The 25113-nt window shown below is 45.4% G+C and overlaps 1 protein-coding gene across 1 annotated transcript; it reads left to right on the top strand.

The window, feature by feature from the left end:
• Positions 1 to 2581: 2581 nt before the first annotated feature.
• KLHL6 (kelch like family member 6) lies at positions 2582 to 24099 on the top strand. The gene is made up of 7 exons (XM_005529612.3): positions 2582 to 2909; positions 7813 to 7978; positions 13356 to 13805; positions 15929 to 16166; positions 19427 to 19629; positions 20565 to 20778; positions 23117 to 24099. The coding sequence occupies exons 1-7, from the start codon at positions 2650 to 2652 to the stop codon at positions 23416 to 23418; spliced, it is 1833 nt and encodes a 610-aa protein (XP_005529669.1). The 5' UTR covers positions 2582 to 2649; the 3' UTR covers positions 23419 to 24099.
• The last annotated feature ends 1014 nt before the right edge of the window (positions 24100 to 25113 follow it).

Genomic DNA, 25113 nt, shown 5'->3' with positions numbered 1-25113 from the left:
GTTTGTCTTCCCAAGCACCCATCATGTGTGATGGGCCCTGCTCTCCTGGAGGTGCTGAACACCCATAGGAAGCAGAGAATTGAGTCCTTGCTTTGCTTTGCTTGTCTGTGTGGCTTTTGCTTTGCCTATTAAACTGTCTTTATCTTAACCCATGAGTTTCCCATCTTTTGTCCTCCCAGTTCTCTCCCTGGTCCCGCTGGTGGGGGAGCAAGCAGGAAGCTGCCTGGGGCTGGGCTGCTGGCTGGGGTTGAACCACAACACCACGGTGTGGGAACTGACAGTGGTCAAGTAAGAGATTTTTAGGCTTCAGGCACTAGCTTGAGCCTGTGGGAAAGCCAAGTACACAGCTTTCTCACTCTGGCCTGGGAAATCATGAGGAATCCAAATTTCGAGAAGGAAAACAACCTTTGCAGGTGTTGTTTGTTGCCTTGTTTACTTGTAAGAAGCAGTCAGGGGCTGTTGTTCCTAACTGTCCAGTGATGGTGATGTATTGGTTTGATGACCAAAGGAAGCTTTACCTTTTCAGACCTTCTTGGAACTGTCTATAAAAGAAGATCTGAAAGAATAAAAAGCTCTCTCTTTGCAACTAGGCTGAGAGTCTGTGTCATCACTGTCGCTGCTCCTAACACAGTGCAACACCACAGCAACAGAAGAAAGGAGGGGAGGTGCTTGTCAAGAAAAAAAACCCAGTTTTAGGGGTTAAAAATACACTGTGTGGGTTAGCAGTGGCACAGAGGGAGTGTGGATAATGATCACTGTTACTAATAGTCAACAGTTCCTTGAGCTGCTGAGGTCCTTCCTGCAGTGCAGTTCCTGACAATACCACAGGCATCGACCGACCTAGTTACTGCAGGGTTTCCTTCCCAGCACTCACAGCCAGCACTTACTTCAATTTCACAATTATTAGTGCTTTGCTTAAAGCCTCAGCAACTGGAATCAAGTGATCGCTGTGGAATCTCAGCTTTTGCTTAAACAGATAAGCACAATGTGAAGCTTCTCACCATCAGAGAAAAGGCTGATAAGATGAATTCCCAAAGGTCAGAAGTTGTGATGATAAAGAAGGAGAACCTAGCCCAAGATAGGGTTAAAGTGTTGTGATTTTTAAAGCTCACCTAGTACTTTTGAGGGGTATTAATTTTCTTGTTGTATTCCTACAGGAGTATTTGGGAAAGAAGGGAGTGGCTTTAGAAAAGGAAGCATTCATTAGCAAAACTTAGCACAAAAAGCAGCAGGAACACATTTAAATCAGCTGGGAAAGGAAAAAGCCAAAGGGCTGCACTGACTACACAAAATGAAGAAAACCCCATTACAAGGAGGTAGAGGAAAGCAGGAAGGATATTTTTTGCTTTCCTTCCTCTTCATCTTCCAATCTATCCCTCTCAGACCCTGCTTTAACCTCCTTCTAGAAGAGGGGGAAGCCAAGCTTCCCATAACACTGTGAGCTCAGCTATACAAGCTGGAGACAAAAGAGGAAACCAAACACACAATAAGAACCTGTGGAATGGCCAAACAAGGATTCCTAGAAGCAATTATCACAAAGGCAACGTTGGTTAGCACTCAAGGTACCAAGGTGAGGATCAGCCCTACATTCCTCTCAGAGGGAGACAGAGGTGTGCTTTTCTACTTCCCAGTGTGAGAGTTTCCTAAGAAAGCCAGGAATTTGCTCTGTTACTCTCAGTAGGCTGTGTTGCTTATTAATTCAGCTTGGATCAGGTTCTCATTTAGGTGATGTCCATCCTTAGGTGACAGGGAAAACTGTCAGCTCTGTGTGCTCCTGTCATGCTGGAGGTCCAGCCCCAAAGCTGCCCTGCAGTGTCCCCTCTGCCAGATGTGCAGCCTTGGTCCTGCCACCGTCTGTGTCTCTCTTGGGAACAAGTCAGATGCAGCTGGTCCTCAAGTTACACCCATCAGTGAGGATGGTGGGGATGAGCATGGGTACACTGCTCCCCAGGCTCTCTCTCTGAGCTTTCAGAGCTGATGGCAGGACACTGGTGGTGTGGACCACATCCCTGTGCCCAGCAGTGGAGCCTGAAGACCATCAGCTGAGAGATCTTTGATGCTGCTCTGTGTCCTTGAGAGAGTTGTGCCCATTTAGCCTTAAGGAAAAGCCATGCAATGGTTGCCAGATAACAAGTCATGAGGGATAGAAACACCCACTTAGAAGGATTTCAGAATATGCAAGCATGTTACTAAAAACAAAACCAAATCCCAAACCAGCTAAATACCTGGAAGAAGAAATATAAAACATAACACTTTTTCCCTTAGCAGCCCAGTCCACCAGGAGTGGCTTGGTGGACATGAAGTGCACCTATCAATGCAACCAGCAGAGCCAGATAACAGCAAGGGACTGGCTTGAGGGTGGGAAGCAGTCTGTCCCTGTCACTTGTAATCTTCTCACATCCAGAGGCATTTTAAGGCCTTTCTAAACACGTTGATACTGCCTGAAAATCACTTAAAAAAACCCACCCTTTGTTTGTGTTAACAGGATGAGAAAGTGCAAGGCTTCCTGTTATGTGTGTGTGACAGCTACAGATAAGCAGAGACCTCTGGACAGGAAATCCGCCCAACTTCTGCAGTGTGACTTGCCCAAAGCTGAGGAGCTCTTTTTAGATCGAAGCACCAACAGAATGAGACGGGGCTGGCCAGAAAATGGGGGACACACTGGAGAAGAGCTCTGAGGAGCCCGAGATCTCTTTGAACAATGAGTGTTCAACGAAAATGGGGGACCTGGTGGAAGTGTCAAGTGCTGAAAAGGTCAAGTTTGATGATACAGGTCTCTCTCTGGTGCTCCAGAATGGCCTAGAGAACCTTCGGCTCGAAAATTCCCTTACAGATGTCATCCTGTGCGTGGACAGCAGGGAATTCTCCTGTCACCGAGTGGTCCTTGCTGCAGCAAGCAATTATTTCAGGTAAGGTTTGTAACAAACAAAACCCATAAACTTATTTTGCTTCTTAGACTTGAACTGTAGGGAGTGCAAACTGGGCACTAAAGTCTGCAGATTTGCAGTGAGCCTCTAATTCCATACATCTTTCAGCTTGTTTTTTAAAGTTGGAGACTTAAATAAGGCAGGTGCCAAGTTGTGTATTTGCCAGAGTTCCGATGCCAGCGCTCAAAAAGTCCGCTGGAGGTGTGCAAGGGAAGACAGAATATTGGCAGACAAGTGCTTGGGGAAAGGGTGTTTAAACAAGTATCTTTAGCCACCTGTCTTGTCCCTTTGGGATCTGGGCAAAGAGGAATGCTCATCAGAAGCAGTCTATTTTTATTGAAATAGGAGTGGGTTTCTGAAACTTGCTAATTTTTCCTATTACCATTCTGGGGTAAAAAAAATATATATTGCATTAAATTGTTGAGGAGGAAAGAGAAGGAGCTTTCCATCTGGAAATCAGTTGCAATGGGAAATATCTCCTTGAAAGCAATTTTGTCATTTCAATGTATCCTTCTGATCTGCTTGAATTTTTCATTTTTTCAGTACAATAGATAGTCTGTCCAAGACTACTGGCCAACAAGAACAAATTTTAGACACACAGAGGAACTTGGTATCAGTTTTAGCACAGATTTTCCATTATCATTTAGACAACATTATTTAGCCCATCACATTTGCATGGCTGGGATTTTTTTCTTTCTTTCTTTACTGCTAAAGTGGTCAGATGACTGAACAGCTACAGAGGAAACACGAGAAAAAAGAACCTGTGACCACTTGTGACATGAGCAGAAAGCTAATTTTAATGGAGTCTGGTAAGCTTTTCTAGTGGTGCCTGGAAGAGCAATCCTGCTTTTCTAATCTAGAATAGAGACTGTGTCTGTGAATATTTGGAGACAGGTATTATTTCTACAGAGAGACTATATTTATTGCATATGAGAAAATACACAGCTAAAAGCAGAGATGCCCAAATATTTCTTACCAGCTTTGTGTGCGTAATGGACAGCAGATGCACAAATTAAAATCAAAATTATCATAATGATACTTTGACAAAAAAACCCAATTTCACTATAAGTCAAGGTGCTGCAATCAGAAGACTTCCCAGTTAAAACCAGGCAAGACAATTTTATGACAACAGTTTTTTTCCAGCTTTCTGCTGAGCTTTTCCTGAGCTACAGCCTGTCACTTGGAAAGAGGGGGGATTCCTGGCTGGAAGTCATCTTATCCCAAGGCAACTGCACATGTGTTTAGGGTCTGCCTCTCTGGGTGCTTCTGTTTGGCTTGGCTTCCCACAGAGTTGAGATTTATTACATCTCACTGTCAGCCTGTCTGCCAGTGCCTCTTGTCATGACTCTTTGGGTTAGTTTCAATCACATTTGGCACAGGATGGAAATCTCAAACCTGAAGTTCCCGTGAGTTTGATGGAAATCTGCAGCTAGGAGAGGAGAGATGCTGGACCTTGGTGTGCTGCAGGGTGTCCTGGCCAGGCTGCACACCCAGTGCCCAGAACATCCACGCTGCCCTGCCCTGCTGGGCACAGCCAGCACAGAGCTGAGCTCCTGGGAGGGACCCTCAGGTGTGTGAGAGGAATAACGAGGGAGAATGGAGGGCTCAGGAAGGGGAAGCTGAGGTTACTGTGAGGAGGGAAAGGAGGACACAAGTCTGCAGGGAACTGAGCTTCACTGGTTCTACTGCTCACGAGGGGGCTTCATTCATCTTGCCATAATTCACCAGAAGCTGCATGGCCTCAGAGAAAGAAGGGATTCTTAAATCACACTGCTCCTGTGAGTGCTTTCCATGCTATTACAGGACCTCTAACAGCCATGCACAGGAGCAAAGCAAAGGGACCCAGTGACTCATGGGCTTCATTCCCCTGCAAGTTACACAACCCCTTCCTGAACGTTGGGTGTCACAGTGCAGTCAAGCCACAGCAGCTGACTGGAACACAGTTAAACAAAGCCAGCCACTCCTAGTCCTTCTTCAGACTGCTGGAGAGTAGATAGACTAATTCTTGTGATGTCCTGCACCTGTAGACATAAAAATATGAACTCTCCATCTACCTCTGTGATGGTAACAAAGCAGAGAAGAGAAATAGCAGCTGACTAAGGTGGAACAGTAGTTCTTTAATCCTGCACAGCCAAGAGTAGTGGGAAAATGGGGCTGTGAGATTTTGAAGCCATTTTCCAGAGCATCCTCGAGCTCCAGTATGGTTGTTTGAAGTCAGGTTCATAATTCCAAGCACAAGCATTCCAGTGTGGGAGGGTGCTTAACAAGTGCTTCACAACTGCAATAAATATTGTTTATTTTATTGAGATTTCTATAATTTGAAATTAGAAAATATTTAGAATTTTTTCTACCCATTTTTGGGTATCTAAATTTGGCACTGGACCCTTACTTCAGACGTGCATTTTTTAGAGTACATGTTGGTTCAAAGGCACAGTTTAGAATTACACAGGGACAAGAACCAGGGAAACATACAATGGAATTAGTAGCCACATCTGAAGGATTTAGAGCCTCCTGAGGGTAAGTTCAGAAAGATTCAGAGGCAGCATTTTAATCCCTAGGAGAAAAGCTCAGCCTGATCAGCCTGAGTGGTGTCGGGGTTCCCTCCACCAGCGATAGGGTGGGAATGGGAACCACTCCATTTGAGCAGAAGGAAGGCCACAGGAGTCAGCTCTCCTGTGCAGCACTGCCCAAGTCAGCCCTGCCACGATCTAGAGCAGAGGACTGGTGGGAGAGCACCGTGCTTTAGGTGTGTGATTTCTGCAGCTCACAGCCACGTTACATGAATCCACATCCTATGAAATTGGGAGTGGATGGCAGCTCTAAACTAATTACAAAGATTAGGAGACAGATAGGCCAAAGCACTTTGACCAGACCTCTGTGCAAGGCCAGCAGCAGAATGCTGAGGCTGGTTTCTGAGCAGCCTTGCATGAGTATCTTGCACTGGGTATCTCTGACTGACCCCATCAAACACTCCTGTCTGTGGGATGGAACGGAGACTCTCACCTCCCCAACAGGGATGGTTCTACACAAGTCTGCAGTCACCACCTTAAGAGATGAAAGGAAGAAGAGCAGACAACACCTGCACCCTCCATGGGCCTGTTTCTCATTCAGATGAAGCACCTGTCAATTCTGCACGACTGAAACTGCTGTCCTGTGCCAAGCTCCCTGTCCGTGCTGGAGCCCATTCCCAGGGAGAAGTGGGAACCGAGGGCTGCTGTTCTCAGATGGCCACCTGTCCACATATCCCCTCTTACATCACTTGACAGTGCCAGAGGGAGAGAGGCCAAATGAATCCAAATCTCGCGGTCACCAAAGTTAAGGAGAATTTGTTTAAATGCCTTTGAAATATTCTGATTTCAGTAGTAGCAGAAGCTGGACCATGAGGCAGGGCAGTGAAGCAAAAACCTCTAATTGAGCTGAGCTGAGTTGAAAGGAAAAATAAGAATTTGGGCTGAACAACTTTTCTGACAAGTAACTTCTCTGCCCAAATTTCCTGTTCAAAGTTAGGCCTCTCTATCCAGAGGCAGTTCTGCACACTGAGGTAACTAAGACCTTGCTATAAAATTTCTGCTGAGGTAAAGAACAGGTAGTTCTTAGAGCAAGTAGCAGCTGGTATCTTCCATCCATTTGCCATTCATCGTGCCTAACTGCTTTGCAATAAAATCTGTTTACATCTTGTAAGTACACGTCAGTAAGATGTGTCAATCAGACAGCTTAATGCAGACACTTTTTTTTTCTTTTACAAGAAAAGCATGGCCTAAGACTTGGGACCTCTAGCCATTTCCCAGGTTGAATTGTCCTGTCAACATTGTATATGACTAATGAAGAAGCACTGGGAATGCAGGGTAAAGAGCGCTTCTAATTACACTTTAGATCTGCACGTGTTTTTCACCAATGCAGTTACAAGTGGACTCATGTAATTCTGATCTGTTGAGACAGATTCCAAATGATGTGACATCTCCCTCTCTGAATGCAGTGAACAAGAAGGGGCTGATCAAAATCCTAAGTAAAAACAAAAAGCATTGGAAGAAATACTTAAATCTATGAATTGAAAATGCAGAGGAAGATGTGTGTTTGTCTTGCAGCTGTCACAATGCAAAATGGATTTAAATAGCCCACAGAGAATTTCTGATTTATACCCCACATGAAATATCTGCCTAATGCGAAAGGTATGTGTGGTGGTCACCTTTCAAATGCAGGATTATCCACCAAAGAAGAGTTGCTATCTACATGTGGGAAATCACTACACTTTCTGCCTAACAGTAGCTCCAATTCATGCATATTCAATTGCTTCTGTAGCCAAGAGGTAATAACTCTACAATCCCAAAATTTAGCAGAGAAAAAGTCAGACTCTTAATTAGAAGAAAATCCATAAGCCATTCTCCCCTGGCCCACCGCTGGTATTAATGTGGCCAAAGATACGTTGGGAAGCTGAGAAGCGAGGCTGTCAGACAGGTGGATCTGGTCTGGCCTTGGGGTTCAGTCCCAGCAGTGTCCTGCAGCTCGGAAGCAGGGTGCTGTTGAGCTGCCAGGGGTACCAAGTACCAGCAGGTGAGACACCACCGCTGCTCCACAGCACCAGTCCAGACACAGGGACTGCTCCCACTCAGGCAAAGTTCCAGCTGCCTTTTGCTGCCATGGAGCCCTGGGTCTGCTGTAGAGAACAGCTCAGAGAAATCCATCATGTGCATATGCCTTATCAAACTCATGAGTATGGAGGTAAAAGAGCAACAAAAAGGTTTTTTTAAATTTCTTTTCAACAGGAGTAATTGCATAAAATATGATGCAATCAGAGTGTTCTGTGTTGAAATCTAAATAGCCCAGTGTTTTCAAAATGCCTCATCCTGACTGGAATGCAGTAAAAGATAAATGTCTTTCTTTCCAGGGCCATGTTCTGCAATGATTTAAGAGAGAAATATGAGGAGAAGATCATACTAAAAGGAGTTGATGCAGAAACCATGAATATACTCTTGGACTACACCTACACAAGCAAGATGCTCATCACAAAGCAAAATGTACAGAAGGTCTTGGAAGCTGCCAGCCTCTTTCAGGTACAGATAACTCAAATAACCCAATCTCACTGCTCTGGCCACACCATGTCTTACCCTGGTTAGCACACTGCAAACTTCTCTGATTTCATGGGTTCTGGAACCCTTTTGCTTCATATTTACTTACATTAAGGTAAAAAAAGGCAGTGGCAGCCATGTACTGGAATTTTGCTCTGCTGAGTGCCATGCAAACAGGAGGAGAGCCAGGCTGTGCCTCTAAGAGCTGCTCCCATGTGTGCCTGCCTGGCAGTGCTCCCCAAAATTCAGGTCAGCCTGTGAAGGCCAGTCAGAAGGGTTAGTGAGCAGCAGCTGGCATGGCTGGTCAGAGCAGGAAGCTACCTTGCCTCTCCGTCTCCCCTGCCTTGAGATGGAGGCTTGCCAGCCAAAGTCGGCATCCTCCTTTGCAGAACTTGTGATGTGAAGGCTTTTAGTCATGACCTGGGACTTGTGGAAGGTCGGAGTTGGGCAGTGTTACTCAGCCTGTGGTCCACGAGGTATTCACGTGTCCTGTAAATTGGTGAGGTCTACCAAATTGCAGTGTCTGGTACCATGCTGCAAATTGCCAACAAATTGTAACCAACACAACCTGCCAAGTGCCAATGTGCGTGTGTGTCCAGTCCTCTCATTAAGGAAGGCAAGAAACACCCAATTGTGTGATCATTGTGGTTCATGAGGGAATTCACATTCTTGAATCTTGCATGGAAATTTTGCTCTGGAGTTCTGGAACTCTGCTTTCTAGAACACAAGTCCTGTGAAGAGTGTCTGAGGGAGCTGGGGGTGCCTGGAGCAAAGGAGGCTTGGGGGGAAGCCCTTATTGCTGTTCTCCCAGGTAAAAATTGACAGGACAAGAGGAAATTATCTCAACTTGTACCAAGGGAGGTTTAGATAAGATGTTAGGAAAAAATTCACAAAGGTAACTTTAATATCACCTGAGCCTGCAGTGCAGTAACTCACTGACATTTTCAACACACCAACACTACCAACTGGTAGTGAATGAACCTTTGGTTCATTTGGGTCATTTTCAGGACACTTTTCTTTCTTGTTTTTGTTTTCTTTTGAAGCTTTTTTCCTTAGGATCATTACTCAGCTTTTTGTGGGTTTTTTTGTTTGTTTGTTTTTTTGTTTCCTTCTGGAACTATCAAAAGTATAAACTTATGTTTTTTAATGTATCTTCCCTATTTTTCATTCAAATCAAGATTAAGGCTGGTGCTTTAAGAAAACCATCAAACTCTGTTGGAATAATGATAAAATTGTGAGGGTACCATAAGTAAGAATAGTAAACTAGAAAAAAAAAGACAAACCTAGAACACCAGGAATGTTGAGCTAAAAACTGGTTGTCTTGGATGCTATCAAGTTTTATCTGGCCTTAAAGCCTCACATGATAAATGTGAGAGTTTGGGCTGAAAATGTGTTTTCTGCATAAAAAGATTTAGTAACTACTAAATCTTTAATAATCTACTATATCAAGCTGACACAACTAGAGTTCTGCCAGCTTGTCCATGCTATTTATGCTGAAGAACAGAGTGCAAAGAATCAAATATTTCATTTGGCTATATCAACAACTGAAAAGATTATTTCTGCAATTTATTGTAACATTTTTGCTCCGTAAATTCTTTTAAATTCGTGACATGTGAGAAATCCAAATTCCAAATAGAATCTTTGTATCTGACCAGCAAGACCTGGTGGCAGTGCCTCTTTTTAACCCTGCATAATAAATACCTTGCACGGTTCTAAATATTGCAGTATAGATATTCCAATGTAAATTATCTACTTTTCTCTTGAAACTGTCTTTGAAAAGGTTTTATGTAACTAATGCCTTCTTTTACTCCCTTCTAATAAGTTTTGACCAAATGCAGTCAAAACTGACAGCAGGAAGAGGTGGAGGGCTATTTGGAGAGAGCAGGCGTCCCTGCCACAGTGGGGGAAGCAGGTGAAGGCTTTGGAACAGGGAGCTGCTGAACAGCTAAGCCTCACCCTCAAGTGACCCAGACAAATTTTTTCCACCTAAAGCACAGTTGCAACATGAGTTCAGTAGTCATCTCCTCTGTCTGGGCTGGTGGCTGCACTGCACTTGCAAGGTTGGTGCCCACCCTGGATCCCGCCCAGCAGCCTCTGCCGCCCACACTGCCTGCAGAGCTGCTCATCCTTTCACCCCTGGGAAGGGTCAAGATCCCAGCTCCTTCCCAGGCCCATGGCAGGGAGCCCTGCCTGCCTCACCAGAACTCAGCACCAACCTCCCAACCCGTCTACACTGCTCCTACCCCTCCAGGAACCTCGGTATTACCCATTCCCTCAGCAGGGTTTGGGTGAGGGACCACATCAGCTGCAGTGGTGGAAGCAAAGAAATGGTGAGAGAGAAGCAGGCTTCTGCCCAGAAGGGAAAGAAATTGTATTGTCACCAAAAGCTGTGATGCCCGCTGCCCTGGAAATGCCAAAGTCTGTGATGCCCATTGGAAGCCTCCATTCCCCGGAGAGCGACCCCACGATGGGGCTGTGTCCCTCAGCCCTGCAATGGGGCCGTGTCCCTCAGCCCTGCAATGGGGCCGTGTCCCTCAGCCCTGTGATGGGGCCGTGTCCCTTGGCCCTGCAATGGGGCCATGTTCCTCAGCCCTGCGATGGGGCCGTGTCCCTCGGCCCTGCGATGGGGCCGTGCCCCTCGGCCCTGCGATGGGGCCGTGCCCCTCGGCCCTGCGATGGGGCCGTGTCCCTCGGCCCTGCGATGGGGCCGTGTCCCTGGGCTGGCTCCAGCCCAGGTTCCCTCAGGGTGCAGGTGTCACGGCTGAGCCGGGCCGTGCTGTCCCTGAGGCGCAGCAGAACCGGTGACCGAGGGCCACCAGCTGCAGGGTGCAGGAGCTGGCCATGAAGTGTGCTGCATACAGAGAGGGATTATGAATGAGAGACCTTTCAGTCCCAATTCCCTTCCCTTCCTGGGGGCTCTATCTGGCGGCAGGGCTGCTGGCACTGCTTACACTTGACCATCGAATCAAAGCTGGGGCTTACATGAGAATAAATTTTACTATTCAGAGTAAAGGCCAACTGGAGGCCAAGTAAAGGTACGGGATGTCTCTAGCAAGTGAGAACCTGGATGCAAATGGGTATTAGGAGAAGGAGTAACTTATTGAAGAAACTGTTCTTAGGGAACAGGACTTTTAAAGCGCCTGGAATGGCATTAGGAGGGGTACTCACAGTGGACAAGCAGAAAATTCAGACCCCTGCCAGAATAATCAGAGCAGATGAAGCAGAGGCTCAGGGGTGTCTTCCTTCTGATGCTCTCTTGAGTCACCCACCTGCTCTCCTGGGACTGACTGACATATGCAACTTTTGGGGGATATTTGAGGGGAATTTACTGTCTAAATGAAGGCAGTGGTTGGGAGACGGTGCTGCGCAGAGATGAGGAGCAGAACCAGGGAAAGTCCTGCCTTGATTCTCTCCCAAGCAGCCCAACCTCTCTGGTGAAGCCCTCAGAGGGGCTGTTTCTCACAGCCACACCTCACAGTTCTGTGTTTGCCTGGCCACAAACAGCCACCCAGCCAGGACTGGGGCCTGCTGGCCGTGAGACCAACGTGCACAGCCTGGGAGAAAACCTCTGCTGTCACCTCGTCAGTATCGCTCTGAACAAGCCATGTATAAATAATTAGAGAACTCTACAGAGGTTTGCTGCAGGCTGGTGAGAACCTTGTTTTGGGGTCTATTCCCAGCCTCATAGATGACTCAATGAATGACCTTGGCAAATTCTAGGTTTGTTGGGTTTTTTTGTGTCTCATTACTGACAACTTTGGATGCTTATCCTTAATAAGCTTAATAAGGCTGATGCTTAACCTGCCTGAGGTCTGAAGCCTACCTGGTGGCACAGTCCTTCCAGATCCTCAAGGAAATGCCCTGGTGAGTTCAAATTGCTTGCCTTGTGCTAGCCCTGAGAGCAGGCAAGGTGGATGTGGCAGGTGCTGAGGGGTCACTGAGCTGTGCCGCGGTGCCACCACGGGCCACCGACATTATTTTTATCACAATGGCAGCAACACATTCTGAGACCTCACATAGCCTTGTTCATCAGTTAGTTGCATTTCTCTAAACTTTTGACCACATCTAAATGTAAAACAGGAACCAGGCAGTCTGTACACAGCGTCTGAGATCGCTCAGCTTTGATAAACAGTCTAAATATGTCAACATGACACCGACAAGTCTGGAAGATTCTACCCTAATTACTGAAACAAATCTACATACTACAGTGTTTAAAAATGTTTCACTTCCTCTTTGCCCCTCAATTACTGTTGTGCAGCTTTCCCCAGTGAGAAAACATGAGTTAAAATGGTTTGCTTGCTGACACTGAATGGAAAAACAACCAAAAAAGCACAGATGGAAATGCACAACATTAGCTCTTAGCCATCTTTTTTGCACTGTTCAGTGGCAATATTTGTACCTGAAATCACAGAGGTGATGGAAAATCCATTAGGATGAAGCACTGTAATTGATCAGTTCTACCCAAAACTGGTTCTCAATTCCTCAACAATCATCAGCCATCCAGCTCAGATCATGGTTTTTAGAAATACCCCATGGATACTGCCCAGAATATGTGCATTTGGGACCCTCATGTGGGGTTATTTTGCCAAGGAAATTTAAGGGAGTAGTTGTGATGTCTTATTGAATGCAAACACAACCAGTTCTCTGATTATGGAGACTGTGTGTAAAATGCATATCAATATTTTTTTCAGCCAATGGTGATGACAAAGGTCACTAGACCCTCTAAAGGCCTCCCCTACAACCAGAAAGCCCTGTCTGTCAGGAAGCTCAAAAGAATTGCTGATGGCCAATCTCTTCCTGCCACCCACCCCAGTCTAGGACTGCTGCCCATTCCTTCTGCCCCAAACCTCACAGACCTCAGTGCTCAGTTCCCAAAAGGCCTCAGATACTTCTGGAGTTTGGATGGTGGGACCATAAATGCAGACAGTGGAGCCACCTTCACTCTAAAACCAGACTCTGTTCTAGTAGGTCTGAGCTGACATGCAAGATAAAGCAGGGGAAGCAAATCGGATGCCTGGGGTCCTTATCAGTGCCTTGTAACTTTGTGATTGCCAGTGCTTTGAGATCTCATGGAGGAAAAGGGAAAGTAGGAAACTCTTCCATGAAAAAAATAAAATTCATGACTGTCACAGGTCTTCTGCATCCTGCAAGAGGGGAGAGGAACAATTGGATGCACAGGGAATAAAAACAGTGGGAGGAAGAAATTCTCATTTTAGACTGCAGATCTAGGGAGATACCTGTGCTCAGATCATCTAATTCTTGTCTCCCCCAGCCCTTTGCTATATTGGGCATGGCTGGTTGCTCCATAGCTCTCCTGAGATACAGTCACACAGTAACCCTTCTGTACTTTTTCTGCCCCCAGTTCCTGCGCATGGTAGACGCTTGTGCCAGTTTTCTCACCGAAGCACTCCAGCCAGAGAACTGCGTTGGCATCCTGAGGCTGGCTGATGCCCATTCCCTGCACAGCCTCAAACAACAGGTGCAGAACTACATTATCCAGAACTTCACCCAGGTCCTGAACTACGAGGAGTTCCTGGAGCTGCCTGCGGACATCCTGTGCAGCACGCTGAAGAGTGATGACCTGTGTGTCACCGAGGAGTCACAGGTGTTTGAAACGGTGATGAACTGGGTCCGTTACAAGGAGTCAGAAAGGTTTTCACTCCTGCCCTACGTGCTGGAGAATGTCCGGCTGCCCCTCTTGGACCCCTGGTATTTTGTAGAGACTGTTGAAGCTGATCAACTCATTAGACAATGTCCAGATGTCTTTCCTTTGCTTCAAGAAGCAAGAATGTACCATCTGTCAGGCAATGAGGTGAGTAAAACAGGAAGGTATTAGCCACTCTTTGTAAATGTCTCATGCTTCAGCTCAAAAATTGATTTGGAAGGAGCAGTGCCATTGGAAGAAAAAAGGTAATCACGCTGAATTTTCACTAACTGGTGCTACTGAAAATTCAAAACGGGAGTCAGAATTTATCCTGCTGTCTTAGAGGGTTCAGAAGCTTTTGGAGGGTTGTTTTAAAACAAAGTGCACATCTTCCTGTTTATGAACATCTGAGCTTGACCCTTCATACAGACTTTTGCTAAATGAAGACCCCAGGTAGCCTCCCTAGTAAAAAGGCAAATGGTGTTAGCCCTGATGCCTCACCCTCTCAGCTGTTACTTCAAGCCTAAGAAAAGAGGAATAATTTTCCTACCAAACTGTGCCACAATCTGTAATGACTCTTTCAAATGTGAATATGTAACATCTTCCCCTGTTACTAATGGGGGAAAATGTTTCATAGAAGAAATAGTCTTCCTCCTGTGAAGAAGACAGTGTCTTTCCAGAGGAGAGGACTGCCCATCTGCTGTTTGCAGAGGTCTCTCCACTCAAAGAGACAGATTAATCCTGACATCCAGTCAAGTCCTGTCCTGCCTGCTTGGTGCAAGCTGTGGTGGATCTCTGGCTCTTCCATTGCCTGTCCCCTTTGGAAAGTTAGGTACCAGTCACATCTCCTTGGTCAAAATATGGGGGAGAGGGGAGAGCAACCAAGAGGTCAGGTTTCACAACAGGAGCAAAGTAGGTGAGTGTGTGAGGAAACGTGTCCCTCCTCAGTCAGAGTCAGAGGAGGGCAGGAGGGCGTTGTGGGCCCATCCCTCACAGTGGATGTGTCACCTGTGTCACCAGGGGGGACACACCAGGTGCTCCCCATGCTGCTGACTGCGTAAGACAGTGCTCAGTGACCTGGGGCAGTGCTGGCCAGGCTGCTGGCAGCTCCCTGAGGAAGCCTGTCCCACGGAGCAGTGTTGTCAGGTGCATGCAGAACAGAGGAAGGGAGTGTTGCCCTGGGCTGAACACGCATTACACTCACCTTCAAAGGGGCTGCCGCAGCAGGCAGCGCTGCCAGCTCCCCTCCCCGGGGCTGACGCCTGGCAGTGGTGGCAGACAGGTTAAAACAGAGTCCTGGAAGCTGCCAGGTTCTGGGATTCATGTTCTAGAAAAATGTGCCTAATCACTTTCCAGACATAGTCAAAATGCAAGATTCTTGTTTGTATGGATAATAATTTTTAATACGGATAAATTATACCAACTTATAGAAACATGCTAAAAGAAGAACGAGAAGTAAAACTTTAAGCAAGTTGCCTCCTGACACGGTATTTAATCTGTGAGTCTTGTTTGCAAGCATTTCCTCCAGGCAGAGCACAAGTTTCCAAGCACCCCTCACATTCTTTGCTCCTGGTGAACATCTACCTGGCAAGTGACCTTTCCCAGTGTCCCTGAAACAAAGATCTGGTCAGTAAACTGAGCCAACAAGCAGTAAATTAGAGCTAAGCACATTTCAGAGCCTGGTGCTGGCTTTAAGTAAATCTTCTAATTTTGGCTTGAAATAAGAGCTTATACACAAAGAAACAAATAAAAATAACCCCTCCACAGTTGAGAATTGTTATTATACTGACACTAACATATCTCTTCAGGACAAACAATGAGAGCACTTATTTTCTGCTAGCACTGACTGCAGTCTTGCTCTCTCCAAGCTCCCCAAAGCATACACAATCCTTGGGGCCCCCCTACCCTGCCCTCACTCTGTCAGCTCAAATAAAGCCTCTCCTTTTCTGCCAACTGGCGTGCACCCAGCCTTGGCACTACTGCTCACCTGCATAGCTCCTGGTCCCATCCTGGTAATTCCTAAAAGGACCTGAAAGTAGCCTAGAAGGCAGGCAAAAACAACTAAGTCCAGAGCTGAAAAAATCCTGCTGAAAGAAGGATACAGCAACCTTTACTAAATGCTCCGAGGATGCTTTTCAGGCTGTCAACTTAGAAAGCATTGGCTAATTGGTTCAGTTGATGTAAGCCTGCTGTGATTTGAAAAACAGTTAATCAAAGAAAAGGTCACCTGGCCTTTCTGTAATTGTAGGTGGAAGTGCCCTGTGTACTGACTCTGTCTCACTTGCATTTAGATTATTACAGAAAGGACCAAGCCCAGGATGCACGAGTTCCAGTCTGAGGTGTTTATGATCATAGGGGGCTGTACAAAAGATGAGAAGTTTGTAGCAGAAGTGACTTGCCTGGATCCTTTGAGGCGAAGCCGTCTGGAAGTAGCGAAATTACCAGTCACAGAGCAGGAGCCGGAGAATGAGAATAGAAAATGGGTGGAGTTTGCATGCATTACTCTAAAAAATGAAGTCTACATATCGGGTAAGGAAGACTGATTGGGAGTGCAAGAGGGGAGAAAAGGGTTCTCATTATTATTTCCAGCTTTTATCAAGACGGTGCTTGAGGCAGCTTTAGAAAAATTGTGCACTACAGGTGTTTTAATGTTTGGCTTTGGACACTGGAGAGAGCACTGGATGTGTAAGGACACTGCCTAGCTCTGATTTGAGCACAGGGTTCCTTTTTAAACAGTATTAATCTATATGCATGTGTAATTGTGTGCAGCACCCTAAACAGTGACTGAGGTCACAGAAGGGTTCTTGGGAACACTTTACCAGACATGAAATGAGAAATTACTTCAGCATCTTCTCATGACAAATCCATTTGAAGCTCCACATGCATAAGCAAAATTCTGCCAGAATTCGAGTCATTCTGCATAAGTCAGTCAAGGACCTGCAGGGAACTGTCACTGATGTTTGGCTGCCCCCTGAAAGCTGCCATCACAGGAGTTCTAGAACTGCCCACCCACAGTTATTAACTTGACAGTATAAACTGTCAAAGCCAGAAGAAATCCCATGGTCCAGACACCCAGTGTGAGTCTGAATAACTCACGTGCTGATCATCATCCCAAAAGCTTCAGGAGGTATATCTAATTTCCCATACAAATACAGCTGAGCTCCACACAGGGGTTTGATCCCAGAGCTACAGAGATTTTACTCTGACAAGCATAATGTTAAAATCAAGCTTGTTAGCTTGTTGATCAAGCTGCTTTTGATGGCCTGTCAAAAAACAAGTTTGATGATCTGTTCTGCTTCTAGAGGAAAAGTGACAGCAAGCTGTGGCATTACAGACCCTAATACAGAGCATGGACTTCATAGGTAGAATACTTCCTTTCTGCAAATCTGACCACCAAATTCTATACTCCATTAAAACAGAAGAGTAGAAAGGAGGAGAGTAGGCCAAAGTGTGAATGCTTTGTGTAAGTTTGAACAGTGGTCTACTGCCTTTATTCAAATATCTTCCATTGCATTCTTTCTTTTGGCAATCCACATATTTTTGAGTCTTCATTCCAATTTAACATTTATTAAAGCTTTAACCTGGGATAAGAATGAGATTACTCTTCCCATAACTACAAATAAAGGTTTTTCCTTTCAGTCCACCACAGAGAGTTTCTGGCATTAGTCCTTTTGCTAAAAGGTAGCTGTAGAGAGGAAGTCAAACATTTCAACTAGGGAATATTCCTTCACACCCTTGAGCTGAGAGGTCTTTTTTCCATTTGCCTTCAATTTGTTACTCTTCCCTCTTTTTCAAGGCTTTTTGCATTCTTTCATTCCTGACATCTTTTTCAATGTCTCTTCTTCACTTTTATTTTATGTTCTATCTAGGCTGCCTCCAGGCCAGGCTAATACATTCCCTGCTGTGGTGAGTCTAAGCTGGCTTTCCCTTTGCTTCTGTTCTCACAGCTTCTCTTTCTTCCTTCTCTGCTTACTTTCATATCTCTGAGTCCCTCTCTCGATTCCCTCTTTGCCTTTCACCTTTTTGCCCTTTGCTCACAAATAAAAGGCTGAGCAGACCAAAGCCATTAGCATGTTTTTCTCAGCTAAACCAATTATCGGTGTTTCAGTCCTGATTAACAGCTGCTTCCTCCTGCATGTCCTTCTACTTTTATTTTCTTACTTTAGCTCCTGTAATTTGCTTCTTCTCTAACCTGACTTTCTTTTTTTCCTGACCTGATCTCTCCTTCCATGTGCTCATTTCTCTCCATATCTTGGTACAATTTGGAGTCTTCCCTGCTCCTTTAGCATCTGAAAAATAGGAAAGCCCTTTGCACAAGATTATAACTACAGTTAGATCATGATTTCCCCAAAACAGTTTAAATGCTTTGACTGGATGGCCTGAAACACTACATTTGTAGTATACTAAAAATGACATGAATTCACCATTCTGATGCTTTTACTAATTTAGGTACCATTTATCTTCAAATTAGAAAGAATTGTTTTCCAGAGGAAAAACAGAAACAAAATAAACCTCCAATCGCCTCAAAAGTCTCTCCCTGTCCCCTGATGAGCAGCAAATTCATCCACTGGTCCAGCTCAAGCTACTGCATGAGTTTCAGCCTGTGGAGGAAAGCACAAGCTCAATGTCAAAGGGAAATTTCAGGAGTGAGGGAGGGGAGCACCTGCAGTCTCTCAGCCCCATTGTAGCCATGAATGCTGCATTCAGGCCCTTCGGCCACTTCAGCTATTTGAGTGCAAATAAAATTCAACACATACATGTGAAAAATACTGGGACAAAAGCATTACAAACGACTCTTTCTAGCATGCTAATTATCTCCCATTCAATCTGCTATTTGGCCCAGAGATAGGCCCCATCAGTTCGCAGTGATCTGTCTGCAGTACAGAATGCCAATGAAGGCAGACACTTTCTCATTGGAATATGAATTCTCTTTTCAGTATATTCACCAGTGAAGCAAATGTTTAATCGGGTTGCTGGAGTAAGCTACTCAGTCTGTAAATGTGGTGTCAGGCTTAACTAGATCCATTTATACTACAGTTACAGAAACTGTAGGCAAACAACAGCTCCTGTTTAAAACACTGCTCTCTGCTTTAGCACAAGGAAAGATCCACTTGCAGGGCAGGGTCCAGTTTTGATCTTCAAGCTACAAATATGAAGCATACTCAAGTCTGTAGAGAAAGAGACCAGAAGGAGAGGCACAAAAATGAGATCCCAGCCATATGGTCCCAGGGTTGAATGGTAAAACTTCCAAATCCTGCAGGACTATTGTTGGTAGGAATTCAGTCAGGTCTTTTGCTTTATGATGCAAACCACAGGACTGGCTGGGTCTGCCCTGCACAACCTGGCAGTTCTCCAGTGCAGGCCTGTCTTCAAGGAATTTAGCACTATCAGCTGCAGCATCCTCCCCTATCTTACTTAAATCATATTTGTTTATTTGTCCCTTTGCAGCAGTTCTGCAAAGCCCTGGTGTTGCACAAACATCTCCTGCATGTCACCCTGTCGTGTGGTTGGTTGTGCACTCAGTATTGAAATGAAAGTGGTTGTGGTCTGGTCAAGTGAGGAGCAGTGATTTATCTTCACTGAATATTTAGCTGTAGAAATTGTTCCATTTCCTTCACTATTAAGTAAACTAAATGCAGAAATTTTCTTCTGTTGTAACAGGACCAGTTAACAATCAGTAATAACGATTTACTTTCCATTGTGAGAGAACACACTTAGATTTGAACATATTGGAGTTTTTAAGTAAACACAAGCTGTGCTATCGTATTTACACGTCGTGTACACTACAGGTGGCAAAGAAACAAAGCACGATGTCTGGAAATACAACGCCTCCATCAACAAATGGATACAAATTGAGTATCTCAATATTGGGCGCTGGAGACATAAAATGGCAGTGTTGGGAGGCAAAGTCTATGTCATTGGGGGGTTTGATGGCATGCAGAGAATCAACAGCATGGAAGCGTATGATCCCTTTCATAACTGCTGGTCAGAGGTAAGAGGCTGCATCACGTAACATTTTAATCATTTGGAACATTTTAATCAGGAAATCTTAAGGGTTGGATTCATAAAAATGATCTTGTATAATTCTTTTAACTATTTCTGATCTTTACAAACCCTAAATATTTTTTTTCTTCTATAGAAATGCATATCTTTCAGAAGGCAAAAATCCCTGCATTGCCAGTCACTCATTTCCTGTGAGACATCTAATGCCTTTCTTTTTTTTAGTTGGCTTTTAAAACTATTAGTCCATAAATCAATGAGTAAGAAAACAGTATACATGAGCCAGAGCACAGGCTGAAAACTACTGCTCTGAGACATGTTATATATATATATATATATATAAAATGTGTCTGTCAAGCTGTGCATATATATGATATAGGTTATAAATTTAAGTTGAAAGTACAGGTTTGAAGGTAAACAGGATAAACCCCCACTTCCCCCCAGTTCTGCTCACTGTACCTCAAGCAATGAGAGGAGAGCATTAGGAAACCAATTAATCCATGACAGTAATGAGATTAGGCATCGTAACAGCAGACACAACCCTTTGTCTCTATTATACAAAGCAATGTGGATGGCTCTAACAATCATAGCTGCAAGTAGAAATATTAGTATGAACAAATTTCTTGTGCTTTTTTGCAACGTATTTAAGTATGCAAAGGAGATTTTTGGCATTTCTGAAATTTCCTAGCTTTTGAATTATTGATAAAGTAATTTTAATTCCAGCATTTGAACAGAGACTATTTTTAATAAGGGTTTTTTGCAGTCTTAGGAAAAAGCTGAAACATACTTCTCCCTTATCCTTAGAAACATCATCTCCTGAACCCTGCTTAAAAAGGGATGTCTGATTTAAAATTCCACAGGCTCCCTCCCCACAGGCATCAGTCTGACTGCTTCACATGCTTACTAATGATTCTTTTTGGTCCCCAGGCTGCTCCCCTGATGGTCAACGTGAGCTCCTTTGCAGCAGCCAGCTTCAAGAAGAGGCTGTACGTGATTGGGGGGGGTCCCAACGGGAAGCTGGCCACGGACAAGACGCAGTGCTACGACCCTGCCACCAACACGTGGAGCCTGAGGGCTGCCATGCCCGTGGAGGCCAAGTGCATCAACGCTGCCAGCTTCAGGGACCACATCTACGTGGTGGGTAAGTGAAGTTCTCCTTGTCTGCACCCAGCAGGGCTTGTTCCTGTGCTTCTGGGTTAGTTTTACCCCCATGCTCCACGCAGTGTAATCAGATGGTCGGATGGCTCTTCACATTGAGCTCAGTGAGGGGTGGGAATCCAGCACAAGGTCACCAAGTCAAAATCTCTGGTAGTGTGGTAGCCACCTTGGAAAGCTGGAGCTAGCCAGGGACAGCTTAAAGCCATCCAAATATGTGTTCATAATGGCAAGGCTATAATCTCATGGCTACATCATGTCCCCTCTCCTCTCCAGGGGCATTACCCAGCCCACTGCATGCAGGATTTATGCAGGGATAAGAGTACTAGGAGCAGGTCAGAGGAGCAGAGCCACTGAGACCCAAAGACCCAGAGCTCTTCTCTAGATTGTACTTGAGGTTAATTCAATCACCAGAACTGGAAAAAAAAGTGGAAGAACAAGAGTTTGATGGTGATGAACTGAACTACAGGGGGAGGAGGGAGCCTGCACACATCCCCAGATGGTACTGGGAAAATCAAAATAAAAGAGCACTTATTTCCAAAACAGAAGTCCTGTAAAGTTTCCCCTCCCTCTCTCAGCCTTGGTGCAGGGAATTTCCTGCTTGCAATATAATCAGTATGGAGCTAAGAGCTGGCATGGAGCTGGAATATTCACCAAATAATTAATGGTACTCTGGAGGGAGATTTATAATCTGCATGTGTGCGCACATACACACACACAGACACACACCCCTTTTGTGTACATAAATACCTCATGCTTGTCCTCAGCACTGGAGCTGACCTCTCCCTGTTTGCACAGGATTACAGAGAGGGAAGGCACATGACTTATGGACTAGCTGATATAAGTCCTGATAAAATAGCCATGAAACTCCAGTCACATTCATTCAGCATCTTTCAGCCAGCAACATCCACGACTAAATCTCTTGTTTATATATCTGAGAAAAAAATCTACTCCAAGAGGATAGAAATCAGTCCCATCTGAAGTTTAAAAGATAAAAGAGCATTTGGTTACTGTATCCAAAGCAATCAAATTCCCAGACTGATGAATTACCAACTGCCAGGTGAATCACTACAACTAACACTGTCTGTTTTCAGTCTGTTCCAATTAAGTCACCTCTGAATGACTTGATCACCCTTCAGGTACTGCACTCCTATTGTCAAACTCAGCATCTATTATAAGTACCACAGAAAAATGCTCACTTTGCCAGCAGGGAGGATCCCAGGCATTGTTGCACCTCACCAGTAAAACCATAGCTTCAAGGTTTCCCCCACCCTATCCAGAAGGATGGGGCCAGACTCTTTTCAGTGGTGGCCAGGGACAGGACCAGGAACAATGACCATAACTACAACATCACAAGTTCCACCTCAGCCTGAGGAAGGACTTCTTTATGTTCAGGGTGACAGAGCACTGGAACAGCTGCCCAGTGAGGTCATGGAGTCTCCATTCCAAATCCTCCCGGATGCATTCCACTGTAACCTGCTCCAGGTGACCCTGCCTTGGCAGAGGGGTTGGACTGGATAATCTCCAGAGGTCTCTTCCAACCCTATCAATTCTGTGATTCTGTACAGCTACTGCAGAAGACACATTCAGTGCCTACAAATTTCAGAACAGAACCAATTAGTTGTTGGCAATCTCGGGAGGGAATATATTTTCATAGCCCTTCTTGAGAACTGAGGTATTGACCATTTTTTCAAGAGAAAAGGACACTGCAAAACCAAAAAGGTGCACTAAAAGTTTAATTAATAACTTCAGTTTTGGGAAATACAGAGAAACTGAAGGTCACTCTGTTTAACAAACCCATAGAAAAATTATTGATTCAGTTTGATAAACTCTAAACAAGGAGGGGTTTTTGAAAGCAGCCAGCTCCAGGAAGAAGGAGGTTTGATGCACAGATGGACAATGAAGTTAGAGGAGTGAGTGAAAAAATCCTGTAGCCATTTCTAACAGTGATAGTTTACAAAGATCATGGTTTTCCTCCATGATGTAAGCTCTTTTAAACAAAATAGTATTTTTCTGAAGATGTGTCCTTAGCTGGAGCAGCAGGTATGAGAAAGATCTGTTGCTAGATGCACTGTGATCACACTGAAGGATCACAGCAGCTTGTTCTGGCCCTAAATTCCACAGCCTTATGAACAATAAGTGGTCTTCTGCAGATTAGACTTTAAAAACAATAAAGTTTTGTGACCTGTGACCTTGTTTTTTTCTTGGCTTTGGGGCAGAAACTGTTCTTACGACTGTCAGGAACAGTTTTGTCGAAGTGTATAGTTTAATTAAAATCCCTTCCAGGAATGGCCAGTGAAAACCAATATCCATTTCCTTCCCAGGTGGGGCAATGAAAGCTCTCTACTCCTACAGCCCCCAGGAGGACACATGGTGCCTGGTGACTCAGTTCACCCACGAGAGAGCCAGCTGTGGGATTTCTCCTTGCAACAACAAGCTGTTTATCACGGGTGGCCGAGATGAAAAGAACGAAGTCATTGCAACAGTGCTCTGCTGGGACCCTGAAACTCAGAAGCTGACAGAAGAGTGTGTCCTGCCTCGGGGGGTGTCTCACCACGGCAGTGTTACCCTCAGGAAGTCTTACACACCCATCCGTAAGGTTGTGCCCGGGGCGGTTTCTGTCTGACCGCAGAGGAGCCGGGTGCCTCCCTGGCACAGACTGCAGTGGATGGGTTGTAGCTTCAGGGAGCAAGGATGGAAACATCACCACAGGTCCTCCTGGGGTATCTGTAAATATGCTCAGTCCTTGTGTTTCCTCTGTACATGATACCCTTAAATTATCTTAATTCCTTCCCTCCACAGAAAAACAAAGGGACCAGCAGTAGTTTACTCCTGCCAACACGCAATACCTCAAATCAGGCTAAGAAATGTAGGTGGGAAATTTACTTCCCAGCTATATCTACCCTGGAATGTGCTTGAACTGGCTCAGTCTGGTCCCAGAGTTTGGTTAACTATTTATTGTGTGAAGCTGGATTTGCAATACCTACTATTGAGAAAAGAGAAGTTGCTTTCGGAATTAAATATTTGTAACTTTGGTGGAACATAACATTGCGTCTCCCAAAGCTGTGCTTTCCCCCCTCAGTGTTTGGCACATTAGATTAAGTTTGAACTGGCTTGTTTGTTTGTTTGAAGATACTTTTGTTGGTTTTTCAGTTCTGCATGACCAAAAAAAAAAAAAATCCATCTCAGTTTGCAAACCTTGCTGTCATTCCCGAGACTGCACAGGCTGCAAATGTAAATGAACGCTAATTTGTTTCCACTGAACATTCACTGCGGCTGTTTACTGAATAAAACAGATCAAAACGTAGTTTCCCTTCTCTTTATTGTGTGTGGGGTGAGTGCTGTGCCTGGAAGGCCTTTTACTGCCCCAGTTGCTGTGGCCTGGCAGGGCCCGGGTGCTGCATCCCTGCCTCCATCCCTGCCTCCATCCCTTCTCCATCCCTGCCTCCCTCCCTGCCTCTATCCCTGCCTCCATCCCTGCTTCCATCCCTGCTTCCATCCCTTCTCCATCCCTTCTCCATCCCTGCTCCATCCCTGCTTCCATCCCTGCTTCCATCCCTTCTCCATCCCTTCTCCATCCCTGCCTCCATCCCTGCTTCCATCCCTGCCTCCATCCCTGCCTCCCTCCCTGCCTCTATCCCTGCCTCCATCCCTTCTCCATCCCTGCTCCATCCCTGCTTCCATCCCTGCTTCCATCCCTTCTCCATCCCTTCTCCATCCCTGCTTCCATCCCTGCTCCATCCCTGCCTCCATCCCCACTGGGTGGCAGTGCGCTCCCAGCATTTTTCTCACGGGCTTTGGTTTCCTGGAATGCAACCGGACAAAACAGTCTGCTGGAGAGAAAAACAGTTCCAGGTAGTGTTCCCAGCCTGGTTCCTGACGCTGTCACATGCTGTACCAGAAGGGGCAAATGTTCAACAGGCCAGGAGGGCCCGAGTCTCAAGTCCCAGCATCTGGGTCAGTTGTAGGGAAGGAAAAACAAACATGGAAGAGGTCACGCCCGGGACGCTCTGGGACGCTCTTGGCTAAAGACTGGGAACATATTCCCATCCCTCCTCCCCTGCCTAGTTGTTGGAAAGAGCCAACTCACTATTAAATCAAGACAGAAAACACAGTGCAAAACAAATCTCTCCAAGTGGATCTTTCCAGCCTTCCCTCCCTCTCTGTAATGTCTCCTTTTGCCTTATACAGTATTAAAAAATAATATTTCTGTCATGTTAGGCTGAGAAAATACCACGGGTTCCTGAATTTCAGCACACTAATGGCAGAGTGCTCAGTGATGTCTGAGGGCCTGCAGACAGTCCTGGTGCAGGCTGAGCAG

The sequence above is a fragment of the Pseudopodoces humilis genome, chromosome 11 (assembly GCF_049639895.1).
Source record: "Pseudopodoces humilis isolate 2021_Gansu_Grassland_sample_001 chromosome 11, ASM4963989v1, whole genome shotgun sequence".
Taxonomy (NCBI): domain Eukaryota; kingdom Metazoa; phylum Chordata; class Aves; order Passeriformes; family Paridae; genus Pseudopodoces; species Pseudopodoces humilis.
Note: the sequence above shows the minus strand (reverse complement) of the source record. Positions and strands in the feature narration are given on the sequence as shown.

Coding starts and splice junctions, on each gene's coding strand:
- KLHL6 (XM_005529612.3), top strand. CDS start 2,650: ATGGGGGACACACTGGAGAAGAGCTCTGAGGAGCCCGAGATCTCTTTG. Junction 7,979..13,355: donor AAGCTGCCAGCCTCTTTCAG/GTACAGATAACT, acceptor TTCTGCCCCCAG/TTCCTGCGCATGGTAGACGC. Junction 19,630..20,564: donor TTCATAACTGCTGGTCAGAG/GTAAGAGGCTGC, acceptor TTTGGTCCCCAG/GCTGCTCCCCTGATGGTCAA.